This window comes from Bos indicus, chromosome 7 (genome assembly GCF_029378745.1).
Source record: "Bos indicus isolate NIAB-ARS_2022 breed Sahiwal x Tharparkar chromosome 7, NIAB-ARS_B.indTharparkar_mat_pri_1.0, whole genome shotgun sequence".
Taxonomy (NCBI): domain Eukaryota; kingdom Metazoa; phylum Chordata; class Mammalia; order Artiodactyla; family Bovidae; genus Bos; species Bos indicus.
The window spans coordinates 96,317,220-96,343,164 of NC_091766.1; the positions used below are offsets into that span (position 1 = coordinate 96,317,220).

A 25,945-nucleotide genomic window follows, 5' to 3' on the forward strand; every position below is an offset into this window, starting at 1 on the left:
GAGAACTCATAAAAATTAGTTACCTACTAGATTATTGATTTGTTATAAAAGGATACAACTCAGGAACAGTCAGAGAAAGATGCATAGAGCGAGGTGTGTGTGGAAGGACTCTGTGCTTCCACACCTTCTCCCAGCACCACCAACCTAGAAGCTGTCTGAATCCCACCATTTAGGACTTGTATGGAGTCTTCATAACATAAGCGTGATTGACGAAATCTTTGGCCACTGGTGCATAAATCAATCTTTGGCTCCTCTCCCTTATCAGGTCAGAGGTCGGGGCTGAAAATTGTAAACTTCTCATTATATGGCTGATTCTCCTAGCAACCAGGCGCCATCACTATGAGCTTCCCCAAAAGCCACTTCATTAACATAAACTCAGGTGTGGTATAACCCTTTATTTGTTATGAATACTAAAAGATACCTTTATCACTCTTATGACTTAGGAAATCCTAGGGGTGTCAGGGGCTGTTGGGCAGGGGCCAAACCAAATATATATGTCATTATCAATCTCAATATCGCAATAGTATATCCACCTCTGCTAACATGACACAGCCTAATTTCTCACTAGAGAAATTACTTTTACACAAAAGTTAGGGACAGCAGCATTCAGGTTGAAAAAAAATCATTTAGGACTATTCTTCTAAAATTAAGCCTTTAGGAATTATATAGGCTCTTCTAACTTAACTAAAGTCTCAATATTCCTTTTTACTCAGCAGTTCTTATTTCATCATGATAATTTTCCATGTGTCATACTATACAACAGAAAAATTAAACCAAGATTTATTGGTTTAATAAATAAACAGGACAGTCAGTGGGCTGTCCTGAAATAAAATGGTAGTTAGTCCATTTTTTTAGGATGTACAGAAATTTTAAAAATTCATTGAAATAAAATTTTAGCAGTCATGTACATATTATAAACATAGAAATGCCTAATAAGATACTAGTTTTATTGTTAATTATTGATAACAATAAAAATTGAAATTATTATAAGTGCATTACTACTCACAGAAACATTTTCCAGCCAGGATGACACAGTTTATATTCTGAATATTAACTTTCCTAGTATTCCTCATTTTATTAACAGTTTTTCCCATGCTTTGTATTAGAACATGTATTGAGTGACTGTTTCTGGATACTAATATTTTTCTGTCCATACACCCCAACTATAGGGCTTTCAAAAGAAAGTCTGTGGAAAGATATCAATATAAGTGACTTTTCTCCATTTTAAACAATAGACTTTTTAGAATTTTTCACATTTGCATTTTAAAGACATCAAGAAAAATAAAAGTGTGCAGATCCCAAATCAAGTTAGGTACACTTTATTCTGTGCCTATCAGTGGTGGCTGAGGAGCTGAAAAGTGGTTGTTAAGGAGCAGGTTTTTTGCAAAAGACCCGTCATGTATTATACATTTGACAGACTGTGTCTACATGTAGACTCGGAGCTGAAGACGCCATCTTCTCTGGGGCCAACAGCAGGTCAGTGTTATTTAGTGGCCTTTGCTCAATAGCACGTCGGACCCAAGGGGCTCTCCCAAGCTGGGGCTTTGCAGGTGGCAAAACCAAATAAACGGACTCTGTGCGAGGTGAGAATTCTTGCCCAGATTCTTTAGGCTGTCAAGCCTGTCATTCAGGTGGTGGGGGGCATTTGCTGGTATGACTCCGAGTCCAAGTCTCAGCAAGCGACTTGCAGAGTTTGTGTGTACGGCCTGCCAGCTCTGGTCAGTGTCACCAACACCTCGGTTTCATCCTGACAGCAAGCCATCAGCACAAAGAATGCCACACAAACCAGGCCCTGATGCTAATTGTCCCCCTTTCAGTTCTTTAAGACCTCGACTGCCCTGGTCTAAGCATGAACATGTGCATATGCTCCAATTTATCTAATTGTGGATATATTAGCTTTTTTTTTTTTTTCCTTCCCAGATGGTGATGAGAAAAAGGGCAACCGTTAAGACTCAATCACCCAAGTTAATATGGTGTCTCTTCCCCCATAGGTCAGGCTGGCTGTAAATACATTGGGAACAATTTGGAGCTCTGTGTGTGCTGGGAATGGGGTGGGGAGCGGGGGGTGGGCGGGCAATGGTTTTTGCTAATGGGGGAGGGGCTGCTCTGGGAGTCCAATTTTCAGGGAAAACTCACCCAGTTCCTGTCAACTGAAAGAAACGTTTCACGCACATGGTGGGTCAGAATGTTATTTTTATAATATAAACCACCTGGCCTCCTCCTCCTCTACCTCTGCTGCAAACGCTATTCTACACACATACCTAGACCCAGGTCCCTGGCAACTATTACAAAACCATGTTGTGCTTGGCTCCTGGAGGTTTTTTTTCTTTTCCCTTTTTTCTTTTCTTCTTATTCTTTTTTTTCAAGTTAAGGTGAAGACAAGATGGATTGATCAGAGCTCAAAGTTTTGGTTTATTTTTACAGTTGCTTTGATGTAAAAGGACTTGGCTCTGACTGTGTGGAGAGAGATGCAGGGATGGAGTGGGGAAAGGTGAAGTCAGCCTTTCTTCCTCACTCAGCAACTCCTAAGACTGTGAGCATCTTCCTCAAGTTTAACAGCAAAGGCTGGGGATTGTCCCTCTGGAGATTGTCCCGAGTCGATTTACCTGGAGCCTTTCCCCAAGCATTATCTTTCACTATATGTGGAGGTTCTATTAGGAACAGCAATAACTATCTCTGTTCACTTTGCTTGATGAAAAGTCAGCAAAGAGTTCTGGGTGATAACCAGGTCTCATTAAAACAATACTCACTTCCAGTTTCACAGGCAAGCCATTAAAGCCTGGATCATTAGCTGACATATGACTTTCAAATGGGAAGGGGTTTTAACTAATCTTCCTATCTTTGAATCTCATTAGTTGCCAAACAGGATGCTTTCCTGTGGAGATTTCTACCAGGAAATACCTCCTTTAGAAGTTAAGTTACATTGCATAGCACGTCGTGCGTCTGCGTCAAGGTATACACATCCAGTGACAAAGAAGAGGTCGTGGCTGATTTCAGACAGTAATAGTTGACATTAAAACAGAATTAGTGCAAGGCAGTAGTCTCAATTTCATGGCAGAAACTAAATCTTTCTTTGGAGCATGGAATGTTAAGGCTAGGCCTTATTTAATAATCAGTAAAAAGAGAACATTACAATTCCATTTAGCCATGACTATGAATTAATCAAATTTTCTCCTAGTCCTTCTCTCTTGGGAAAAAACTTAATTTTATAAACTTAGTTCATTGTGATCTAATACTTTAGAACAAAAATAAGAATCATGCAACCTATGAAAGTCTAAAATATGTTTTATATCTGATAGTAAAGTGCGTTTATTGCCTTAAAAATGTTGTTGTTCAGTTGCTGTCATGTCAAACTCTATGCGACCCCATGGACTGCAGCATGCCAGGCTTCCTGTTCTTCACTGTCTCCCAGAGTTTGCCCAAACTCATGCTTATTCAGTCACTGATGTCACCCAACCGTCTCATTCTCTGTTGCCCTCTTCTCCTCTGCCCTCAATCTTTCCCAGCATCAGGGTTTTTTTTTTTCCCCAATGAGTCAGCTTTTCGCATCACGTGGCCAAAGTATTGAAGCTTCAGCACCAGTCCTTCCAATGAATATTCAGGGTTGATTTCCTTTAGGGATTGACTGGTTTGATCTCCTTCCTGTCCAAAAGACTCTCAAGAGTCTTCTCCAGCATCAGTTTGAAAGCATCAACTCTTTGGCGCTCAGCCTTCTTTATGGGTGGTGGCATGGAGTCAAGCACATGTGCTAGAGTCAGGGGAGGACTTGAATCCTAGTCCTGCTGATGTAGAAGTGTGCTTTAAGGTGCTCCTTTCACTCTTTTTGAGCCTTAATTTCATCATATATACTTTTGGGGAGGGGTGTGGACTAGAGATACTATAGCCCTGAAAGTAACTAAAACAAATGAAACGTACCTATCCTTCTTTTGGGTAGTATGTACCTTGGAAAAGTAGTTTTTCCAGGTGACTGGCTGTAGAAGAGTAGTCTTTCCAGGCAAAGGCTTTGGTGTGAAAACCAACTAGCATGAACATGGAAGGCCTCTCAGAGACAGTGCTTTGGAAGAAACTCATCTGCTCTGAGTGTTTTCCCACTTACTTCTCCCAACTGTGTGACCTTGCTACACGTGCCATATACCGGGTGAAAATGAAAAGAAAAGAAAAAAATCAATCAACATATTTTTATGGAAATATTAAATGTTTCAATTTTATATGGTGCTTGGCATGATACAAAAAGCCCAAGTACCACAAAATAGGTGAAAAAAAAGTATGGTACCGTAGTGAATTAGTGTTCTAAACGTCAAATAAATTAAACTATCACATCAATGTTTTAGCCAGGGGATATATTTTTTATACGATCAAAACTCATATACATAAATAATCACATGGTGTAGTATTATACTCAAAAGAGTTTTTACTTTTTATTCCAAATAAGAATAAAATGCACTAACCCAAATCATTCTAGCAGACTATAGGGAAGCCTATGTCACTGGCTTGAAAACAAAAACTTGAATCACAAAACTTTTAATCAAAATATAAAATAAGAGAAAATACTCAATTAAGTTCCCCCTTTTGGATTTGGAAACAAAAACAGCTGCTGAAACAATGAGTGGCTTTCCTTCTGAGTTCATCAAGAGGGGAGCCAGACGTTGAGCTGATGGCTCTTGTGTTGCTCTTATTGTAAAAAATGGAAATTATTGCAAGTTTTCATGGTCATGATATGTGGCTAGGGAAGGATTAACTGCCTAGACAAAAATGGCATGGAGAGAATACATCCAAAATGCATGAATTCATACTCAATGCCTGCAGTATTAGAAGACAGTTTCTTTTATAAAAGACAATAAGCACTAATGTGTTTCAGTATAACTTTCTAAAAGAAAATAGTTGAGTAACAATAGATTGTTCTTTTTATTGTTTAGAAATTCAAAAACAACTCATATTTTCACTTCTCTTTTTCTATACCAAAGTCGTTTATGAAGACATGGTTAAAAGACAGATTTATGGTTGATTTATCTCCCTCTGGCTCTGTTTTTTAGGGGGTTGTGGCATAAAAACTAACTGAAAATTCTTCAATTAGTCTTCTTGGACACAAGCCTCCCATTTACTTCAGTGGGAGGTTTCTTTTCATAAAACCAGTGGTTTGTGTCCACCAGAGCCTTTTGACTGCTTTCCTTTGATTAATCAGAAGACTAAGCTCAGTCTGAATACCGCTTTTCTAAAGAATGAATGGGCGTAATCTCTTAGAGTTTTCATGAACCAGAAGGATTAATCCTGCAATCCAGTCCCATACTCCACTTCAAGTATTTTCAATTACTTGGCACCACTGGAGGTGACGTCCATGGCTCAGTAAGAAGGCTACTGCTGGCATAATGATTTCTCCATGTCCCAGCACATGGTCTTGGCGTTAATAATCCACAGTGAAATGATTTGCAATGCACAAGGGTGACATTTGATTATGTGAGAGGCATTGCAGGAATGAGCATGTAGGCTCTCACAGACCAACTGCTGGCAAAAATATGATGAAATGTTATGTGGTGAAAATAGCATTTAAGATGGTCTCTGAAGAACCAAGAAAAGTGTACGGACATTGGTTTTGGAGAAATTTTCTTTTTCTCTTTTTTCCTTCCTGGTTTTCCTTTCTCAAATCACATTTTTGGGAGCCAAATGGGTTAAGATTTGGCAGCCAATCACCCAAGCACATTTTCAAAACATATTTGATTCAGGAAATTCTGGATCTTTTAAAGCAAGGATGTTAACAATCCTCCTGAGAACCTTAAAATATGATGGTTTAAACATAAGGAAAAGGAAACCCTGAAATGATCAGAGAAATCACCAAGAGGCCACCTTGCTGAAGAGTTCAGTTTTTAAAATTTTGTTTCCTATTTTTTAGAGACCACAAGGAAGATGGTAAATTTACTACATATGGAAAGTCTTACCATTTGGGATAGAAATTTATGGGATGATTGGGAAATTCATAGTTCTCAAGGCAGCAAATACAAAAACAAAACATTAAAATTTCTTAGACTTACATCCTCTAGATCTATTCACAGATCTGTCAAATGTATTATATTCTAAGTACATTATAATAAATGTAGTTATTACATATGAACAAACATAACACATCCCTTGAGTATGGCCAAATATTGGTTATGTGAGATTGTGGGTGGAGGAAAAGTTACTTTGCATAAATGAAAGTCAGAGAGAATTAGAAGGCTTTTTCTTAAATCAATAAGTTAAAATTAATCCATTTTACAAACTAATCACAGACAGGAACACAATGATATCAGCTGATTTTAATGTTACTGATTTTTCCTTCCTAGCCCACCATCTTGCAGAGTTAGGTGAAATACCTTAGTTGATGTATTATGTTGTATATAGTAGTATATACTGTTTTGTATATCAGTCAATAGTGATAATATTCTAAAAAAGGACAAATATAAACTTCATTGATTTTTTTGATTTGTTATTCATCATTTAGTTATTCATTCAACTTCCCTGGTGGTTCAAATGGTAAAGAATCTGCCTGCAATGCAGGAGACCTGAATTTGATTCCTGGGTTGGGAAGAGTCCCTGGAGAAGGGAATAGCTACCCACTCCAGTTTTCTTGTCTGGAGAATTCCATGGACAGGGGAGCCTGGTTGGGCTACAGTTTATGAGGTTGCAAAGAGTCAGACACGACTGAGCAACTATCACTTTTTTCCTTTTCAATAACATTTATTAGGCACTTACTATATGCAAAACACAGTACTTGACATTTTAGATATAAGGATAGAGACTCTGTCCCTGGGGCACTTACGTTGTATTCTAGAGACCGAACATGCACATAAGTAGCTGTTGTTGCTGTTTGGTCACTAAGTCATGTCCCACTCCTTTGTGACCCTATAGGTGGTGGCCCACCAGGCTCCTCTGTCCATGGGATTTTCCAGGCAAGAACACTGGAGTGGGTTGCCATTTCCTTCTCCAGGGGATCTTCCTGACCCAGGGATTGAACTCAAGTCTCCTGCATTGTAGGCAAATTCTCTACCACTGAGCCTACGGGGAAGACCCATAAGTAGCGTAAGGTAAAAAAACATTAAATACTAGAAGAGAAACAAGGATAACTGCTTTGGAAAATCAGAGGAGGTAGAGACCTCTAATAGGAAGATTCAGGGAAAATTCATGGAGAACGTGCTATCTGAGTGAAGTCTGGGAAGGCAGGCAGGGTTTAGACATGAAGAGAAGGTGGCGATAGAACTTCATAAGTAGGTCACACTCACAAATGTTTTCTTATTTATCTTTTCAAAGATATAGTTTTTGATTTTGTTGACCAGGTTTGCCAGTTTGGGCCCTATTTCATATCAGATCCCCCAAAGGTATCCTACATATAAATCCAATCTACCTTAAAAGAAATCAAAATCCCCGCAAACAGTGAAATCAATGACGAAAGTCCTTTGATCCATGAACAGAATGCTGTCCCTAAGTCTCATGCAGTCACAGAGTTGTGTAACTTTTGTTATGAACTTGCTTGGAATATAGTGGGCCATTTCAATATGAAAATCCGTGCTGCTTTAAGTCAAAGAAATTTTCTTTGTATTTCTTTGTATTAATACAAATTCTTCTTTGTATTTATTTCTTAGTATTTGTTTCGCCCCCTTATTTCCTTTGTCTCTTTCTAGAACTCTTATTGGGAGAAGGCAATGGCACCCCACTCTAGTACTCTTGCCTGGCAAATCTCATGGATGGAGGAGCCTGGTGGGCTGCCATCTATGGGGTTGCACAGAGTCGGACACGACTGAAGTGACTTAGCAGTAGCAGAACTCTTATTAGATGAATGTTTACCTCCAGGATTAGTCCCACGTTTCCTGTCCTGTCTTTTTTCCATCTCTTTGTCTTTTTGCTCTAAGTTCCAGAAAATTTACTTTGTTATTTAGTTTTTACTTTGTTATCCTTTATCAGTTTGTCTGTGATCTATGTCTCAGATCAGTTCAGTTCAGTCCCTCAGTCGTGTCCGACTCTTTGCGACCCCATGAATCGCAGCACGCCAGGCCTCCCTGTCCATCACCAACTTCCGGAGTTCACCCAGACTCACATCCATCGAGTCAGTGATGCCATCCAGCCATCTCATCCTCCATCATCCCCTTCTCCTCCTGCCCCCAATCCCTCCCAGCATCAGAGTCCTCTCCACTGAGTCAACTCTTCGCATGAGCTGGCCAAAGTACTGGAGTCTCAGCTTTAGCATCATTCCTTCCAAAGAAATCCCAGGGCTGATCTCCTTCAGAATGGACTGGTTGGATCTCCTTGCAGTCCAAGGGACTCTCAAGAGTCTTCTCCAACACCACAGTTCAAAGGCATCAATTCTTCGGCGCTCAGCCTTCTTCACAGTCCAACTCTCAGATCCATACATGACCACGGGAAAAACCATAGCCTTGACTAGACGAACCTTTGTTGGCAAAGTAATGTCTCTGCTTTTGAATATGCTATCTAGGTTGGTCATAACTTTCCTTCCAAGGAGTAAGCATCTTTTAATTTCGTGGCTGCAGTCACCATCTGCAGTGATTTTGGAGCCCCCAAAAATAAAGTCTGACTATGTCTACTTATCTATTTACTCACTTTTTAATTTTATTGTTCCAATCTGGCAATGACATTTTAAATTTCCTGTTTTCCTGCTTGCTTCTTTTTTCATAGCTACTTTAGGGATATTTATCTTTTCATAATTTTCTGAAGATACTTTTTGTAATACTCTTTTAGGTACTCTGCTGTTTGAATTGTTTCTGTTCTTTTATTTGTTTGCCTTTTTTCTTTTGCTTTTCTTCAAATGTTTGGTGATCTTTAGATTTTGACATTCGTGGACAAAAAAATAAAACCCAGATTATTTAAGCAGCTGGCAAGACCTTGCTCTGTGGCCGAGTAGGTCTGTTTTCTTAGGAGGCCTCCCCTGAATGGAAGTCTGATGCAAGCTCTGTATGAGTGGGCAGCCTTCACCTTGAATGCTCAGCGATGGACCCGCAGACTCACAAGGATTAGAGAATCCTCTTCTCAGTCGCTGCCTTTCTTTCCCCTCCCCTGTCCCTCATTCATGCCTAAGTGTCTAGGGTTACATCAAGTTCGGTTCTAAAGCTTCTAGACCACTTTCAAATCATCCTCATCAGGCAATTCACTTTCACTAGTCAGATGTAAAAATCTACTGCTGACCACAGCTCAGGGCAGAAGAAGGCAAGACCCCACTGGCTGGCAGTGTCCGAAGTTTTGAAAGCAATTCTTTAAAATTACCCCATGCTACTGTCAGAGTAAGTCTTCTGAAACATGTTTGAATATATCTTGCACCTGCTCAGAATCTTTCAAGGGTTTTGATTTTATATAGAATAAAACCTATTCTTCATTGCGAAGCATGAAGACACTTACAGCTTGATGTGAGAGCCTAACCATCTACCATTTCATTGCCACAGACACACTTAGGCTCCTCACATTCCGAAAATGCCTGTGGTTCTCTCATTCCATGCCTGTGTACACTCTGTTCGCTAGGCTGAGAATGTCATCTTGCCTTCACCAATTGGCAAAGACACCCTCAATTGCACATCTCCGTTTGTGATTGCTTCCTGTGAATTCTTTTTTGACTTTCCCTAGGCAGACGTAGGGTTGTGGGTCTATTTATTAAACTACATCTTCCCTTCACTCCACAAAGGATTTGAAATAATATAAAACAGATACATGGTAACCGGATGAAATAAAATGAGTGAGGCACACTGAGTTCAAAGGGAGAGTAAAAGTAGAAATATAAATAATATCAAGTATGTGATTAGTCCTAAAAATTACATGATGCAGAGTTTTATAGATTTATACTACAAACAGATACACTGAAATCTTGCCTCTGAACTTCTTAGTTGTCAAAACTAAGAGGGGAAATTGAGTTCTTCTGAGTTTCACATTGTCCATAAACTACAGTTGAGGCATTTTTGCCAGCTATCGAAAATTAAGAAAGTTCACTGCACCAAAGGGCTATTTACAAAAGTAATTGGTAAACTGAGAAGTTCTTACCTTTATGCCTTCATTGACCCTTGAATATAATGATGTAATCACTATAACTTTTTTTGTACATTTCTTTCCTCCAAGTATGGACCATATATCCTCATTACTTGGCCCAGTGCTTGGTATTTCCTAGTCACTCAATGAGTATTTGTTGCACACACTGGATAATCTGATGCTGATTGTTTGTACAAACCATCTAGGGGTACAGCTAGAAATGTATCATCATTTATACCCCTTTCATAAACATAATAAAGAATTAACCAACTGGAAGAATCTTTATACTAATGATCAGAACAATACTTAGAATACCTCTATAACCAGATAAACACGTTGCATGTATATCTCATATGACTCCCAACCAACCGCATGGGTACTACTTCCTATCTCAAAGTCAGGGAAATACATAAGCGTTTCCCCAAGGTCTACAGGTATTCAGAACAGAACTTGGGATTAGCACAGGTGCCTTGAACCCAGCCCTGTGACTCTCAGCCTTTGCTGTAGGTTCATGCTCTGGTGTGTAGTAGATTGATTACTATTTGATTACAAATTTCATGAACGTGAAGATTTCCTACTGATGGAAAGGCCCTGATGGAAGGACTTTGCCCAAGTTCCTTTGTTCTCTAAGGCTTATTCCAAAATGTTTGAGGGAAAAGGGAGCAGCTATCAGGCAAATAAAATGCTATAAAATTCATTTTCCACAAAGCAATATCAGGGGATAGCACCCTAATTAAAAACTACTCAATTTAAAAGCCAGAACCTCTGACCAATTTTTCTCTTATGTAATGGCATATGGCACAACTTTTTTTTCATTACAACCAAGAAAACTTAATGATGTTACCATTTTATAAAAAGGCTTACTCTATGTTATCTCCATCAACTTTCACTGATCAGTTTATGGTTTCTTACCTGAAAATTGCCAAAACAGCTTCCTCCTGGGAGGGTCACATAACTCACGTAGGGTGGCCCAGGAGATGGCAGCGACTCGTAGACCACCACACCTTCACTTGGGAACGCAGCCCTCCGCTGCTGCTTGCTTTCCCAAAATTCCTGTAACATCGACACAACATTCACTGAAAAAGACAAGAAAAATAATCAGTAATTAAGGGTGGATATAACCCTGGCAAAAACAATATTTTATTTGTGGGTTGGATCATGTAACATGTCATTTCCAGTGTAAGGAAAACAGAGTATGTGTATGTTCTGGTGGGGTGGGGGTGGAGTCCTTTCAGTTGTGAAAGAGGCAAATACTATTTAGCACAAAATTGTTTAATTTTTCATGAGCATGGCTGAAGGGGTTTGGCACCATAATTCTAATGACATTGCAGTCTGTTACAATTACAATTTAATTTTTGATATCAAATTAAAAATCTCTTCCTTCTTTGACAATTTTCCTTAAAAATTCTGTCCAGAGCTATGATTATCCATGAATCCCATTTCTTATAGATCCTTAGACCTGCAAAGGGAAAGCTAAATTCAAAGGTAAAAATACAAGCAATGAAACTTTCATTGGAACTCACCTATTTTAAGATTTAAGAGGAGAAAAGCAGAGAGAAGAAAACTCTTTCATGCTCCTCTCCACCCTAATCTAAAAGAGAATGAAAGCAATTGTGTAATAAGCAAGAGGCTGGGGGCGGGAAAACAAACTCTGAGTGAAACTAATAACATGGAAACCTTGTTAAGGACCACGTCTGTTAGATGACTTCAGAAAACATAGTAATGGCCACAGCCATGTGTTTTGGATTAAATGACCTGTGATAGCCTGCAGAAGTTCCAGATCAAATTAGCTTGGTTTGTTTATCCTCTACTGCAAATTGAATTGTGGAAATTAACAAGGATAATAGAATTGTAGAGGCAAAGGAGACCCTATAGGTCACACAGGCGAAACTGCTCCATGCCTGAATTCCTTGCACAGCTCCACTGACAGCTGCTCATCTGCCCTGATTCTGAACATGTGGAAGGACCTGGTCCTTGGCACATCGTAAGGTGGACCGTCTCAAATGCTAATGGTTTTAACTATAAAAAGGTCCTTTTGGGGAGTGAGCTGAAATCTGCATTCCTATAATGTTCCTGCAAGCGGGCTATCTCTCATTTCTGGGACTATGACCTCAGAGAAGTTAATCCCCATCTTCACAAGAAAACCCACTATGTACTTGAAGGTGGCATAGGAAATATGTTGTTTTTGCCTACCTAGCACTTGCTTTTCCTCTTTGTAGGAAAAGCCTAAAAGCTTGCTTTAAAGAACCACCCTTCTTTCAATCATGTCTTCTCCAGGGCTGAAGGATGGATATTACCTGAAAGTCAAGTCACTTAGGGTCAATAATTTTTGTTGGGAATAGTGGAAGACTGGATTCTCCTTTTTCACTAGATTGTTGAGGGTATGGGAGAGAAGTGTGGTGCTGCCCCAGAAAGGGGGAAATCACGGCTGAAAAGAAAGCCAGCATAGAGAAGGGCAGAACAAAGAGACAGGGAGAGAAAAACAGTTCTCATGTCACAGTTTGAGCTCCTGAACCAACACACCTGCTTTTTCCTTAAGCCATTTTGAATTGGTGTCTCTCACTTGTATATGAAAGCGGACTAATGTAGAAAGCTCTCAGGTTTCCTCAAGTTCTAGATTAAATAGCTTTTTTCTTTCAAACATTCTTTGTGTAGTATGGTGTCTAGGCCCTTTGACATCCTCCTGATATATTTCTGAATATATGTGCTTCAAAATGTAGGGCTTTGCTATTTTGCAGGAAATTAGGAGAGTCACAGTTTGATCTAGAGGCAAAAATATTTCACAACCACCTTCTAAGCTGTTGAATAGAGCACCTGGCTCTTTTACTTCATTCTTAGGTCACTGATCAGCTTCCAGTTTACAGGGCATAGTTCAGGAAAATTATCGAGATGCCTAAGGAATTGGATGTCTGTATATATTTAAGAACTGCAGTTTTTAGTATTTAAGATGTGTTTTGGGAAATAAACTGGGAAATATAAGACTGTCAGGGGGGATAATTGAATTAACCAATAAAATGTATGCTGATTGGTCAAGGTGAGCTTGGTAATTACAGACATTTTTCATTCATTCAAAAATATTTGAAGTGATATTTTCTACCAGTTGACGTCACTCAGAATAGAACTTTTATTTCCTAAATTGTATTTCTGCTCCCTATCTTTCACTCCCTCCCATGTCCAGGAAAACAAGTATTTTTTGAGCCAGCTGATCTGTCTTTCTACTTGTAGGTGACCTCCAGAATTCAGCAGTGATGTCTTGAAGATTAAAGCAGTGATGTCTTGAAGCCTAAAACCAAAACCAGCGGTCTGTGGCTCTGATAGTCAGCAAGGGCCATTAGGCTGCTATTTTAAGTTAGTTCATTGCTGAATGATGTTCAGCTAAGACCTGGAGTAAGTAGATGAAGACTCATACTTATCTAGGTAAAATGAACACAAGAATTTTGGCATGTAAAACTGTGTGGATTAGAGTTCAAAGTACATCCTAAGTAAAATTTATGGAGGAATAAATGTAGCAGTTTTCAGATCTTTTATTCTGCAACTTTGAAGGATTTCTTTGATGGTCTTATGTATGTCATCACCTCTGAAGAGTGCAACATATGTCATGCACACACACAACTCATCTTTCTATCTCTATCTCCTCTTGTCGACTGGAAAACCAGATGAATGGAGTGCAGAGGGAAGAGGGCCAGCTTGTTGTTTGGAATTCCCAAGATCAGCATATCTGAAGATGCTTTATTTATGAAACACACGCTTCTTTATTTTTTTGAAGTAGTAACAACAAAGTTCACAGACAGCGTCAAAGAGAACGCTAACAAAGGGTCAAGTCTGCTGAAGAAACCACCCAAATTTGAGGAAAGGCCTCATGGCCAGTTTAGACTCCAGCAGCAGCTGCACCTTCATGGACCAGCCAATGATCCTGACTTTCTCGTTACAAACTTAGGCCACCGAGCATGCAATATCTCTCCTCACATCTAGGGACCCATCTGTGCCTGTGCTCAGGTCCACCTTACTTCCTTCAGTCTCACATGAATTTGTGTCGCTTCTACTCGGCATTGTTCTAATAGTCATTCTCTTGACCTTCTATTTTTAAATGTTTCTTCTCCTCCCTGCTTCTCAGCAGCCATATGTATGCCCAAGACAACAATAAATGAATAATCAATCAAAAGAAGTACTCGGCCTTGGGACTACTTTTGGTTACTAGTTATTAAAATTTTCTCAATATAGCCCAAGCTGCTGGAAAGAATATTCTGTATTACTCTCTCTGCTTCTCTATCTTCCATTCATTTTTAACTCACCACAATCTGGCGTTCTGCTACATTAAGCTTCTGAAACGACTCTGGCAAATGTCACTAATTCTAACTTTCAGTCCATATTTATTTGACCTCTAGCTGCATTTGACACAGCTGATAAATTTCTTCTAGAAACTTTCATATCCCTAGCCTTTTTTGACTGTATTCTCCCTGTTTCTATCGTTTCTTCTGAGTCGTTTTTATGGTCTCTCTTCCTCTGCTCACCCTTCACGGTGTTTTGCATGAGAGTCTTGTCTTCGCCTTTTCTTGCTTCACTCTGTTGCTCTTGAATGACAGAAACTATTTCTATTCATCCATCTACCATAATATATGCCAGTGGTTACATTCTCCTGTAACTTCAGCATTGTTAATAGATCTTTCCGTTTTTTTGTTGCTTAAATTCAACCTATTGCTCAAACTCAACCCATTTGCTTTTCCATAAACTCTTTTCCTGAGCCACTTAAAAAGTGGTATTATCATCTACCCAGTCACACAAATCAGAAAACTGACAGGAACTTTCAACTTAATTTCCTCTTTCCAGACCTAATAAGTGCTAGAGTTCTGTCACTTCCATATCCCGATGTCTCTGATCACCACTTCCTCTCCATTAATATTGCCATTGCTTCATGGGTTCACATCTCACCGTATATACTGCAGTACCCTTCTGACTCCAGCCACCCCCCATCTAACCCATCCCCAGTGGTTCCCAGGTAATCTTTCTGAATGTCACGGTTGATTAAATCACTCCCATCTTAAAATCCTTCTGTGAGTTCCTCATTACCTGCAGAGCAAATAACTCCTTGGTAAGTCATAGAAGGCCCTATATCTTGATTCTCTTTCTCATTCCAAACTTCTCTCCTCAAATCACACCCCAGGCCCCCCTCTCTCTCAGGCTTTTTATGCTACTAGCAAGCCCCTTACTTCTGTTTGCCCTCTTGAATGCCTTTCCATTCTCTGTCATCTTCCTGGCTGGCACCTACTCATTTTTTTTTTAAGATCTGCCTCCAGAAATAGCTTCTTAAAAATGAAAACAAACCCAAAATAATCTCTAAACCCTTCCCCTGGAAATTGTAGTTCTCTGAGAGATAGCATGGATATTACTTGGGGACTTGTTAGAAATGCAGGGTCTCAGGCCCCACTCCAGACCTACTGAACCAGAGTCTACATTTTTAACAAGATTCTCAGGCAATCTGATGCACATTAAAGTTGGAGAAGCCTTGGGTAAGGTAGGAAGAAGTTGCTCTTCTTGTCTCCCTTATCACGTGCCTATTATATGCCAGGTATTAGGCATTTTCTCATTTAATTCTTACAACACCTTCTAGAAATAGGTATTATCATCCACAACTTAGAGATAAGAAGTTAAAAGATGCTCAGGGTACAGTCCAGTCACACAGCTATTAACTCTCAGCCTTGGGATTTTTAACTTAGTTTGGTCTGGATGTATAGTCTTCCTCTTTGCTCATTCTGAGCCACTCCTAATTATAATGGAATTTAAGTTGTTTTCATGCGTGTCTACATCTATCAGGAGGATTTTAGAAGCATAATAAATGTTGGTTGAACAGCTGATGCCATGAAAGTTATGCAAGACGTGCTGCCTTTGTGAAGTTGTCGGTAGGGAAAGTGTAGGGGACCCTGCACAAGAATTACCTCACCTACCATTTTCGATGGACCATTTTTCTGATGCTTGTCTTTGGCAGTCAAACAAAGCAAAGGGTTCATATTTGTATTTCTCCATGTACATGATTCGACACATTTCCAGCTTGGAATTGTCACAGTGAATGTTAGTCTGTGTCATGTGAACAGGTGTCCTGATCAACCTTCAGCCAATACTCTGCTCTGGCTAAAAGCAACACTGTAAACCCCCAACAGTCACGGGCTTCAGAAGGGGCTGTGATTAAGTCTCACATTCCAGTCCCTCCTTTCAAGGAAAAATGACTAAAGATGAGACCACAAGAGGAACAACAGCAAATGACAAAAGACTGAGGAAGGCCTTGGAACCGGCTTCCTGGGAAGAGGGGCATGAACACAAGTCAAGGTCAAGTCTCTCTGCCTGGTTGTGCCTTCTCCCTGGGGATCAGGGGCCTATAGTCTGGAACACATACTTTTCTGGCTATGCATTATTTCTCCCAAAGTTTAGTGAAATACTTTTTGAAGAGTTTCTACATTGTTTGAATGGACACTAAAGGAAAAGGGCTTTTATTCATAAGCCAGGACAAGATACACTAATCATTCATGGGGAGTCTTGACACCAGACAGGAGAGAGGCAGTGAATCCTGAGCTGGAGATCCAGAGAAATCAGATGGGTAACAAGCTGGCTGATGCTGGAGTCAGGACAAGTTGAGCGACCCTCCAACTTCAGGGTTTAACACTCATAGGCCATACATAGGTCTTACCTTTGATGAGGCTACTGATGTTTAACTGGAAAAATTACTATACAGAAATAGAATATCAAATGGCTGACGCTAGGGGTATGAGAAGAAGTGGAAGGAGAGAGAATTGTTGGGGAGATCCTAGGAATGATAGCATGAAATCCAGTTCCTTTTTGTAACTACTATCAGATTATAATATCTGAGAGTTAAAAAAACAAAAACAAAAACAAATTAACCCGAGTTGACTTTGCACATCAGATTTTTTAATCACACTCCATTGCTCCACATTGCTTTCTCAGACGCATATAATAGACCCTGTTCTGGACTAAATATTTGTGTCTCTCACACATTCATATGCTGAAGCCCTAACTCACAATATGATGTTATTAGAAGGTGGGGACTCAGGGAGATAGTCAGGTTTAGATGAGGTTATGAGGGTTGAAGTGAAGTGAAGTCGCTCAGTTGTGTCCTACTCTTTGCGACCCCACGGACTGTAGCACACCACGTTCCTCCATCCGTGGGATTTTCCAGGCAAGAGTACTGGAGTGGGTTGCCATTTCCTTCTCCAGAGGATCTTCCCGACCCAGGGATTGAACCCAGGTCTCCCACATTGTAGGTAGATGCTTTACCATCTGAGCCACAAGGGAAGTCCTTATGAGGGTTAGATGTAACCTTATGAGGTTAGATGTAAACTAATAGCTCAGCTGGTAAAGAACACACCTGTAATGCAGGAGACCCCGGTTCGATTCCTGGGTCTGGAAGATCCCCTGGAGAAGGGATAGGCTACGCACTCCAGTATTCTTGGGCTTTCCTTGTGGCTCAGCTGAAAAAGAATCCGCCTGCAATGTGGTAGACCTAGGTTTGATCCCTGGGTTGGGAAGATCCCCTGGAGAAGGGAAAGGCTACCCACTCCAGTGTTCTGACCTGGAGAATTCCATGGACCATACTGTCCATGGGGTTGCAAAGATCTTCATGGCAAATAGATGGAGAAACTGGAAACAGTGACAGACTTTATTTTGGGGGGCTCCAAAATCACTGCAGATGGTGACTGCAGCCATGAAATTAAAAGACGCTTACTCCTTGGAAGGAAAGTTATGACCAACCTAGGCAGCATATTAAAAAGCAAAGACATTACTTTGCCAAGGCTGTGGTTTTTCCAGTAGTCATGTATGGATGTGAGAGTTGGACTATAAATAAAGCTGAGCACGGAAGAATTGAAGCTTTTGAACTGTGGTATTGGAGGAGACTCTTGGGAGTCCCTTGGACTGCAAGGAGATCCAACCAGTCCATCCTAAAGGAGATCAGTCCTGGGTGCTCATTGGAAGGACTGATGTTGAAGCTGCAACTCCAATACTTTGGCCACCTGATGCAAAGAGCTGATTCATTTGAAAAGACCCTGATGCTGGAAAAGATTGAAGGCAGGAGGAGAAGGGGACGACAGAGGATGAGATGGTTGGATGGCATCACTGACTCAATGGACATGAGTTTGAATAAGTTCCAGGAGTTGGTGATGGACAGGGAGGCCTGGAGTGCTGCAGTCCATGGGATCGCAAAGAGTCAGACACGACTGAGCAACTGAACTGAACTGATGAGGGTTAGAGCCCCACGATGGGACTGGTATCTTTATAAGAGTAGAAGGAGACACCACAGCTTCCTCTCTCAGCCTTGTGAGGACACAGCAAGAAGGCAGCCATTTGTAAACCGGGAAGAGGGCTCTCACCAAAACGCTGATTCTGCCAGCAACTTTATCTTGGATCTGTGAGAAATACCATTATATTTCTGTTGTTTAAGCCACCCACTCTGTGGTATTTTGTTCCAGCAGCCCAAGCTGACTAAAACAAACCTCTTCAGAGGTTTTGAATACTTTCCTATCAATAAGAAGACAATTTGCTATGCAGCTGATGGGCATTATTGTGGGTACTTTCTTTCTCACTGTGTTTTGAAATTTGAACACGAGAGTCTCCAGAGGAGTGACTAGATCTCCAAGTAAGTCTTTCGTTAAGTGAGGTTTCCCCCTTCCTCCAGCTTTCTTTCTGAGCATAAAGTTCAGCATTAAAGCTTCACAGAAGGCACTTGACCAATGAAGACATCCAGCAATGTGGAACACCTTAACCGTCCAACCTTTGACCCTTCCTAGCAGAAAGCCTCCATTAGCTTCAGCAAAGGCAGGGACTTCACTTGCCCTTGAACACATACTGCACGGTTTTTCCCCCTGTGCTTTGGTTCAAGTCCTCCTTCCTACCCTGAGTGTTGTTTCTGCCTCTCCTTTCTAGCCATCCAATTTACTCTCAAATTTCAGAGGAAATGCCACCTCCTCCATCATGCCTTACTTCCTGATTCCAACCCACATGAATGGCCTTTCCTGTGCTCTTATTCCATCAGTGGCCCAGTGTCTTAGCACTTAATCTCCTATAAAGCATGCTAACAAAATGGATGTGGTGCTCCTGGCTAAATTTATCAAGTCAGATTTGGCTGGGCTTACTTCTGGCCAGAGGAATGAAATGCCTTGGGATAACAATTCATCTTATAGAGAACAGTTGTATGTTATTTACCTAACAGCAAATTGTGATTCCAGAGGACAGGAACTCCGGTTCATTCTTCTCTGTATCCTCCTTGGTATCTAGCACAGGCCTGTTCATGTAGAAGCAGTTGCTAAATTCATCTGGACTCTAAACAATACTACATATCTGAACCGTGCAATTGAATGAACATACAGAAGAGAGGTGAAAGTACTCTTGGAGTACTTTTAAAGTACAATTCATGGAGAGATTAAGACTTCCTTCTAGAATAGGAGATTTCTTATAAGAACCATCATGGTGCCCACCCAGCATGGGTGTGTTGGTGGCAGCCATGTCTCAGCTGGAGATGGTTGAGCAGGTGCAGGAAGATGAACCCTGGGTAGGGTGATTGCTAGTTGCTTGCCAGCTAGGATTTTACTTTCATGATAACTAGAGCTTGTGGCTATCCTGAACAGAGATCTAAGTACTTTTGTCTTAAAGTGTCAGTTCTCCATTTATGTTGACTGCCTGGAGCATAGTGTTGAAAAGGATTTGAAAGTAGTCTCTCTGGGATCAGTGGAACAGAACACCAAAATTAAACAGCAATGAGGCCCTGGTCTATCTGGGGACCCTGACCTTGATGGCATAGAGTCAAAAAGAAAAAAAAAACACAACTCAAAATAGGCCTTTGCACATAAAGATTTACAATTTGATTGCAGAAATAATGAATTCATAATATAATTTGTTAACAAAATATTAGACTGCTACATTGTATAACAGAAATGATTTTAAGGTAATATTTAGAGCTCTAAAATTTATGGCACAATAACTAAGTTGGACTATAAAGAAAGCTGAGCACCGAAGAATTGATGCTTTTGAACTGTGGTGTTGGAGAAGACTGTTGAGAGTCCCTTGGACTGCAAGGAGATCCAACCAGTCCATCCTAAAGGAGATCAGTCCTGGGTGTTCATTGAAAGGACTGATGTTGAAGCTGAAACTCCCATACTTTGGCCACCTGATGCGAAGAACTGACTCATTTGAAAAGACCCTGATGCTGGGAAAGATTGAAGGCAGGAGGAGAAGGGGATGACAGAGGATGAGATGGCTGGATGGCATCACTGATTCAATGGACATGGGTTTGGGTGAACTCCGGGAGTTGGTGATGGACAGGGAGGCCTGGAGTGCTGCAGTCCATGGGGTCGCAAAGAGTCGGACACGACTGAACTGAACTGAACTGAACTAAGTACATTTAAGGGGAAATGTAGATAAATGTGGACTGAAAAGGACAGAAAAATTATGCAGAGGAGGAGAGTCTAAGTTGAACCTCCCCAGAAAAATGAGATTTAGACCAGGATGGGGAAGGGGGTAGAAACTAAAAAAGTGAGAGTGGCATTTGACAAAAAGAGTAGGAAAAATAGTAATGCCTCAGTGGAGGAATTGTGTGTGGGAGTGATAGGAAAGCATGCCATGAAGAAGGGGGTACGATTTGATAAGCAACACAGCAAGGGGACGTTGCCTCTTTTAATAATTGGAAATTAATTATATTGTTCCGGTGCCCCAGGCTTATGCAAGCGGGTGAGAAATGCAGGGGCACCGATTTTCTTGTCCTTTGTCTGTGAGGTGCTGTGCTGTCTGCAGAGGCTCCATTCATAAAAACAAGGGCACAGACACATGGAGAAACGTGTGGCTGCTCTTGTGCATCTGGGTGAACCCAGGAGAAGTGTTTCTCTGGTGGGAGCTTAGGCAAAAAAATCTACAAGGAGTGGGTAGGAGATGGAACAGGCAGAGTGCTCCATACCTACTGAATGCCCCTGTTCTCTCTGTAAAAGGCAGTATTTACAGGGTTGCTGTAAAGCTTAAAATGGAAAATGCTCAGAACAGAGCTTCACGCATAGTAAGCACTAGAGGGTTAGCTATTATTTGTGGTTGGAGAAGGTGAAGGAAGAAAGGAAAGGGCATGATTATATGCTGGCACATTGCATCTTTGAAACTGACTGTTCCTAGGTTGGAAACCATATCATTAAACATTCTGAAAATAGTCTGAAGTCTGAAAATTCTCTAATTGTACACATTGGGCTATTTAATTTGTGTCTAAGATATGTGAAGAATTCAGAGATGGAAATGAGAAAACTCTTTTAATATCATTCACTGGTAAAGTCAAAGCTTCATAATAGCCAGAAAATAAAGGGAAGAAATACTACATGTCTCAAAATCTGGAAACACGGATGTTTGTCCAATTTTTCACTTTCTGATGAATGCTAATGGTAACAGACCTGCTGTTAGGAAAAACTACAGAAAGGAACTGATGCTTATTTCAAATTAATGTTAATAACTCTTATGCTTCGGGAAAGTAGAAATATTATAGTTCATTGCCCAGTTCAATTACCTAATATGAGGTAAGTCCTGACTGGAAAGACAGTCATTTGTCAGCAATAAGGGATCTTAAAAGTATGTCATAAATCTATCAGAAAAAAGAGCCCATTTTTTTATGCCTTACATGAGAAAAAATTCTAGCTGGGTAAAAATTTCCTTTGCCAAAAACTAAGACAAATTGGAAAGGCTACCATTTTAGGATAAACTAGTTAGAGGCTTTCAAGATGAGAAACATAGTTTCAAATCGATTCTCTGCCTCCAAACAGATGGATTTATGGTATGTAATGTTTTAACATAATCTTTAACTATAAATTATTCTTAGCAGGTGATATTTTTAAATAAAATGAACAGCATTTTCTGTTCTAGTAATTCAATCACATATACCTTGTTTTTGTAAATGTGATCCCCTAGTTTTGTTGAGGAGAAACAGGAAAAGGATTTCCAAATAATTTAAGGAGCAAGCTCAAGGCATCTTACCAATTTGACATTCATGCAAAATTGGGTTCCTTTAGGTCTTGTGCTTGGCTTGGCAAACACCAGGACAGTGACCAACAGAGCCAGCTGTCTAAACATTTATAACCATTCTCAGGCTCTGACAAGTTCTGATCAGGCTAACGGAATCTTGCTGACACTGCTTATGTGTCGTGTACAACATGTAAGAAACTTGGGCCACGTCTTCTTTTCTGTAGACACTCTCTCAAAGGTAGCCACAACCACACACAGATATGAGACAGCCTAGAGTCTTGCTTTGTTCCCAGCATTAGTAGCTTTCTTTTAGTTATTCTCCAAAGTCAGTGCCTAGCTCCTGCAGCAGTTGGGCAGCTGATCATATTTCTTCTTTTGTTTCCTTTTTCTTTTCTTCTGATCTGGTCCCTGTTCTCCATCCTGAACACGTTTTCTAAGGGAATTAAATCCGTTGGGTTGTTTTACAAAATTAACCTCTTGGAAGACTCTCCAAAAAAAAAAAAATTACATCATTCTTTTTGCTTTGATTTTCACCTTTAGAATTTAAAGTTGAGCTATAAATCATTTAGGGGAGAAATTGAAACAATACTTTTTTTATTGGAGGATAAGTGCTTTACAATGTTGTCTTGGTTTCTGACACACAACAACGTGAATCAGTCATAATTGTATCTATCTGTCTAGTCAGACTATGGTTTTTCCTGTGGTCATGTACGGATGTGAGAGTTGGACTGTGAAGAAAGCTGAGTGCCGAAGAATTGATGCTTTTGAACTGTGGTGTTGGAGAAGACTTTTGAGAGTCCCTTGGACTGCAAGGAGATCCAACCAGCCCATTCTGAAGGAGATCAGCCCCGGGATTTCTTTGGAAGGAATGATGCTAAAGCTGAAACTCCAGTACTTTGGCCACCTCATGCGAAGAGTTGACTCATTGGAGAGGACTCTGATGCTGGGAGGGATTGGGGGCAGGAGGAGAAGGGCACGACAGAGGATGAGATGGCTGGATGGCATCACCGACTCGATGGACGTGAGTCTGAGTGAACTCCGGGAGTTGGTGATGGACAGGGAGGCCTGGGGTGCTGCGATTCATGGGGTCGCAAAGAGTCAGACACGACTGAGCAACTGAACTGAACTGAATTGATCTATCTATCTATATATATCCCCTCCCTTGTGAGCCTCCCTCCCGCCTCCTAGCTGACCCTCTAGGAGCTCCAGAGCTCCAGAGCTCCAGGCCAGGCTCCTTGTGTTAAATGAAACTTAAAAAAAAAAAAAAAATCTTTGGAAGTACAAGTTAACTTTTTAAGAAGGTAATTTTTTAAGAGAGAGAATATTAAGGAACAAGATGGAATCACAAAGACAAAATAAAAGGTCATTAAATATACCACCATTAAACAGCAGCACTTGAACTCCCAAGCGTGGTTTTCATGTACATCATGGTTCAGATGATGTCATCCAATCACAAGAGCTACATAGACCTGAAACCTGATGTAATCCATTTAAGCAACTAGGAAGTATATATCTTTCCCACGTACCCCTGGGCATTGCATTTGCACTGTAAGTCAGAAAGAGAAAAACAAATATCCTATATTAACGCATGTATGTGGGATCTAGAAAAATAGAACAGAGGAACCTAGTTCCAGGGCAGGAATAGAGACACAGACGTGGAGAACAGATATGTGGACACAGCGAGAGAAGGGAAGGGAGCGTAGAATGGATGAACTGGTAGATTAGGCTTGACGTAAATAGACGACCATGTGTAAAATAGCTAGCTAGCGCGGATCTGCAATATAGCATAGGGAGCTCAGCTCGGTGCTCTGTGGTGACCTGCATAGGTGGGGTGGGGGTGGGTGGGGCTATATGGATACACATGGCTGATTCACTTGGTTGTACAGCAGAACCTAACACAACATTGTAAAGCAATTATATGCCAATTAAAAAAAAAAGAGAGAGACTTTGTATGACTGTTGACTTTAGATAACAACCAAAGATCCAAGAAAACAAAAAACAAACAAAAGAGCAAACACTGTTGCTTTGCCGACCAGTTCCGTTTAGTTAAAATGGTCAGATCTGTGCAAATGTGGCTTTAGGTATGTCACGAACTTTCCCCAGGTATAGTCATTATAAGAAAGCTATTCATGACCCTGCCACAGCTATTTAACTGGGTTTTTGTACACGGCGCAGACAGCTTGATGTACACAGCCTCTGGTGATTCAGAGTTGAGGGTAGACTGAGAGAATGAAAATAAGAACTGGCGATCTGAGTCACTGTGTCAGTGTGGTGGGATAATTTGGGCTGCTCTACCAAGGCCAGGGGCTTCCCGGGTGGCTCAGATGGTAACGAATCTGCCTGTAATGCAGGAGACCCGGGTTCGATTCCTGGGTTGGGAAGATCCACTGAAGGAAATGGCTACCCACTCCAGTACTCTTGCCTGGAGAATCTCATGGAAAGAGGACCCTGGCGGGCTACAGTCCACAGGGTCACAAAGAGTTAGACATGACTGAGTGATATCACAATACCAAGGTCAACCTGAGGCAGTGCTCTGGGGAAGTCATCTGAGGTGGCTGTGTTTATTTTCAGAACCCCTTCTTCTTCTGAAGAAGATGCACCCTCCTGTCTCACAGAGCTGTCAACTGAACCCTGTGTGCAATTAGGCTATGATTAAGGTGTCAATGGATGATGGCTTAGTAAGTCCCAGTACCATTTATTTCATCGTATTTCACCTGACATGGGAAAAATTTTCCTCCTTTTGGAGAGGGAGAAAACCAGTGAATCAGCAACCAAAAAAGTCTGTTGTACACCTGCAAGGTGCCTGGCCCCGTGAGGGACGCCTCTGGTGGCTACACAGAAGTGCAACGTATGGCTTTGCCCTCCTGGGAGTCGCAACTGAGATGTGGAAAAAACATGCCAGCAAAACCATAACTCATGGGGCAGAGCCCTGTGAGAAAAACGGAAACTACACTATGCAGCCCGTAAGTGCCAAAGGAGTGGTGACTAAATGATGGGTTCCCACAGCTGTGTAATGGGATGGATCAAAATAGGGATCAACTGATTATCATCGCAGAGGAAGGGAAAAACAAAGCGAAACCATAGTGCAAACAGGATTCCAAGGACACCAGAAAGAGAATGTAGAAAACGACAGGGACTGTAATAATTGCCTGTTTTATCATTATTAAACTTTCAGTAGGATTCTTTTTTCCCCCTTTTTCTTTTAAAATAGGAGTTTTAAAAACTACCTTGACAGATTAAACTGATGTGAGCATTTGAACATGGAAGAAAGGGAATAAGAGCCTTTGGGGTTAAAATGTCAATATGAAATGTATTCAATAAAGAAGATTCTTTTATGAAAGGCTTCTAAAGTTGTCTTACATTTCTTAAATCAATCTGTAGCACATAATCAGTAAAACCGTATCATTTAAACAGAAAAATCATAACTTAGAAACTCACCCTTGTGCAGCTGTATCCTATTATGGGCTGTAACTTAACACATGAGTTTCAGAGGTTGTTAAAGTTGAGCTCAGGCTAACAAATCTTAACTGTTAAAAAAAAAAGCCTATGGTGAGATGAGACTGCAGACCATGGAGAAGCGACAGACTTGATCACAGGATTGGTGTCAATCAATATTCTTTTTGATTTGTTAAATCTTATTTATATATTAAGAAATAAATGTATTAAGACAGATGTTGCCATTAAGTGATCAAAAAGCCTCTTCCTTTTTTTCCATTTTGAAAAATTTTCCTCTGACACTATTAGTATTTAAACTCTGCCAAATGTATCTTTACTGAAAAAAGGAGAACAGTGCTTATGTTACAGATAGCTGAACTGAAACCTGCATTTTTCTCTTGAAATAAGTCAAAATAAAAATAGTTGTATCCTACAATAAAGTAAAACTAGCATTTGAATTGGAGAAGGCGATGGCACCCCACTCCAGTACTCTTGCTTATGGATGGAGGAGCCTGGTAGGCTG

The 25,945-nt window shown here is 40.6% G+C and overlaps 1 protein-coding gene across 2 annotated transcripts in view; it reads right to left on the reverse strand.

Annotated features, from left to right (window-relative positions):
• LIX1 (limb and CNS expressed 1) overlaps nt 1-25,945 on the reverse strand; it is a 56,236-nt gene that overhangs the window by 24,553 nt on the left and 5,738 nt on the right. Inside the window, exons 1-2 of one of the 2 annotated variants that reach the window (XM_070794059.1) lie at nt 11,520-11,592; nt 10,909-11,072 (exon numbers count right to left, since the gene is read on the reverse strand). In XM_070794059.1, the coding sequence (XP_070650160.1) occupies nt 10,909-11,058 (150 nt within the window). In that variant the 5' untranslated portion in view covers nt 11,059-11,072; nt 11,520-11,592. Of the gene's footprint in view, nt 1-10,908; nt 11,073-11,519; nt 11,593-25,945 lie in introns of those variants that run through there. The other variant, XM_070794058.1, reaches the window with a different exon arrangement.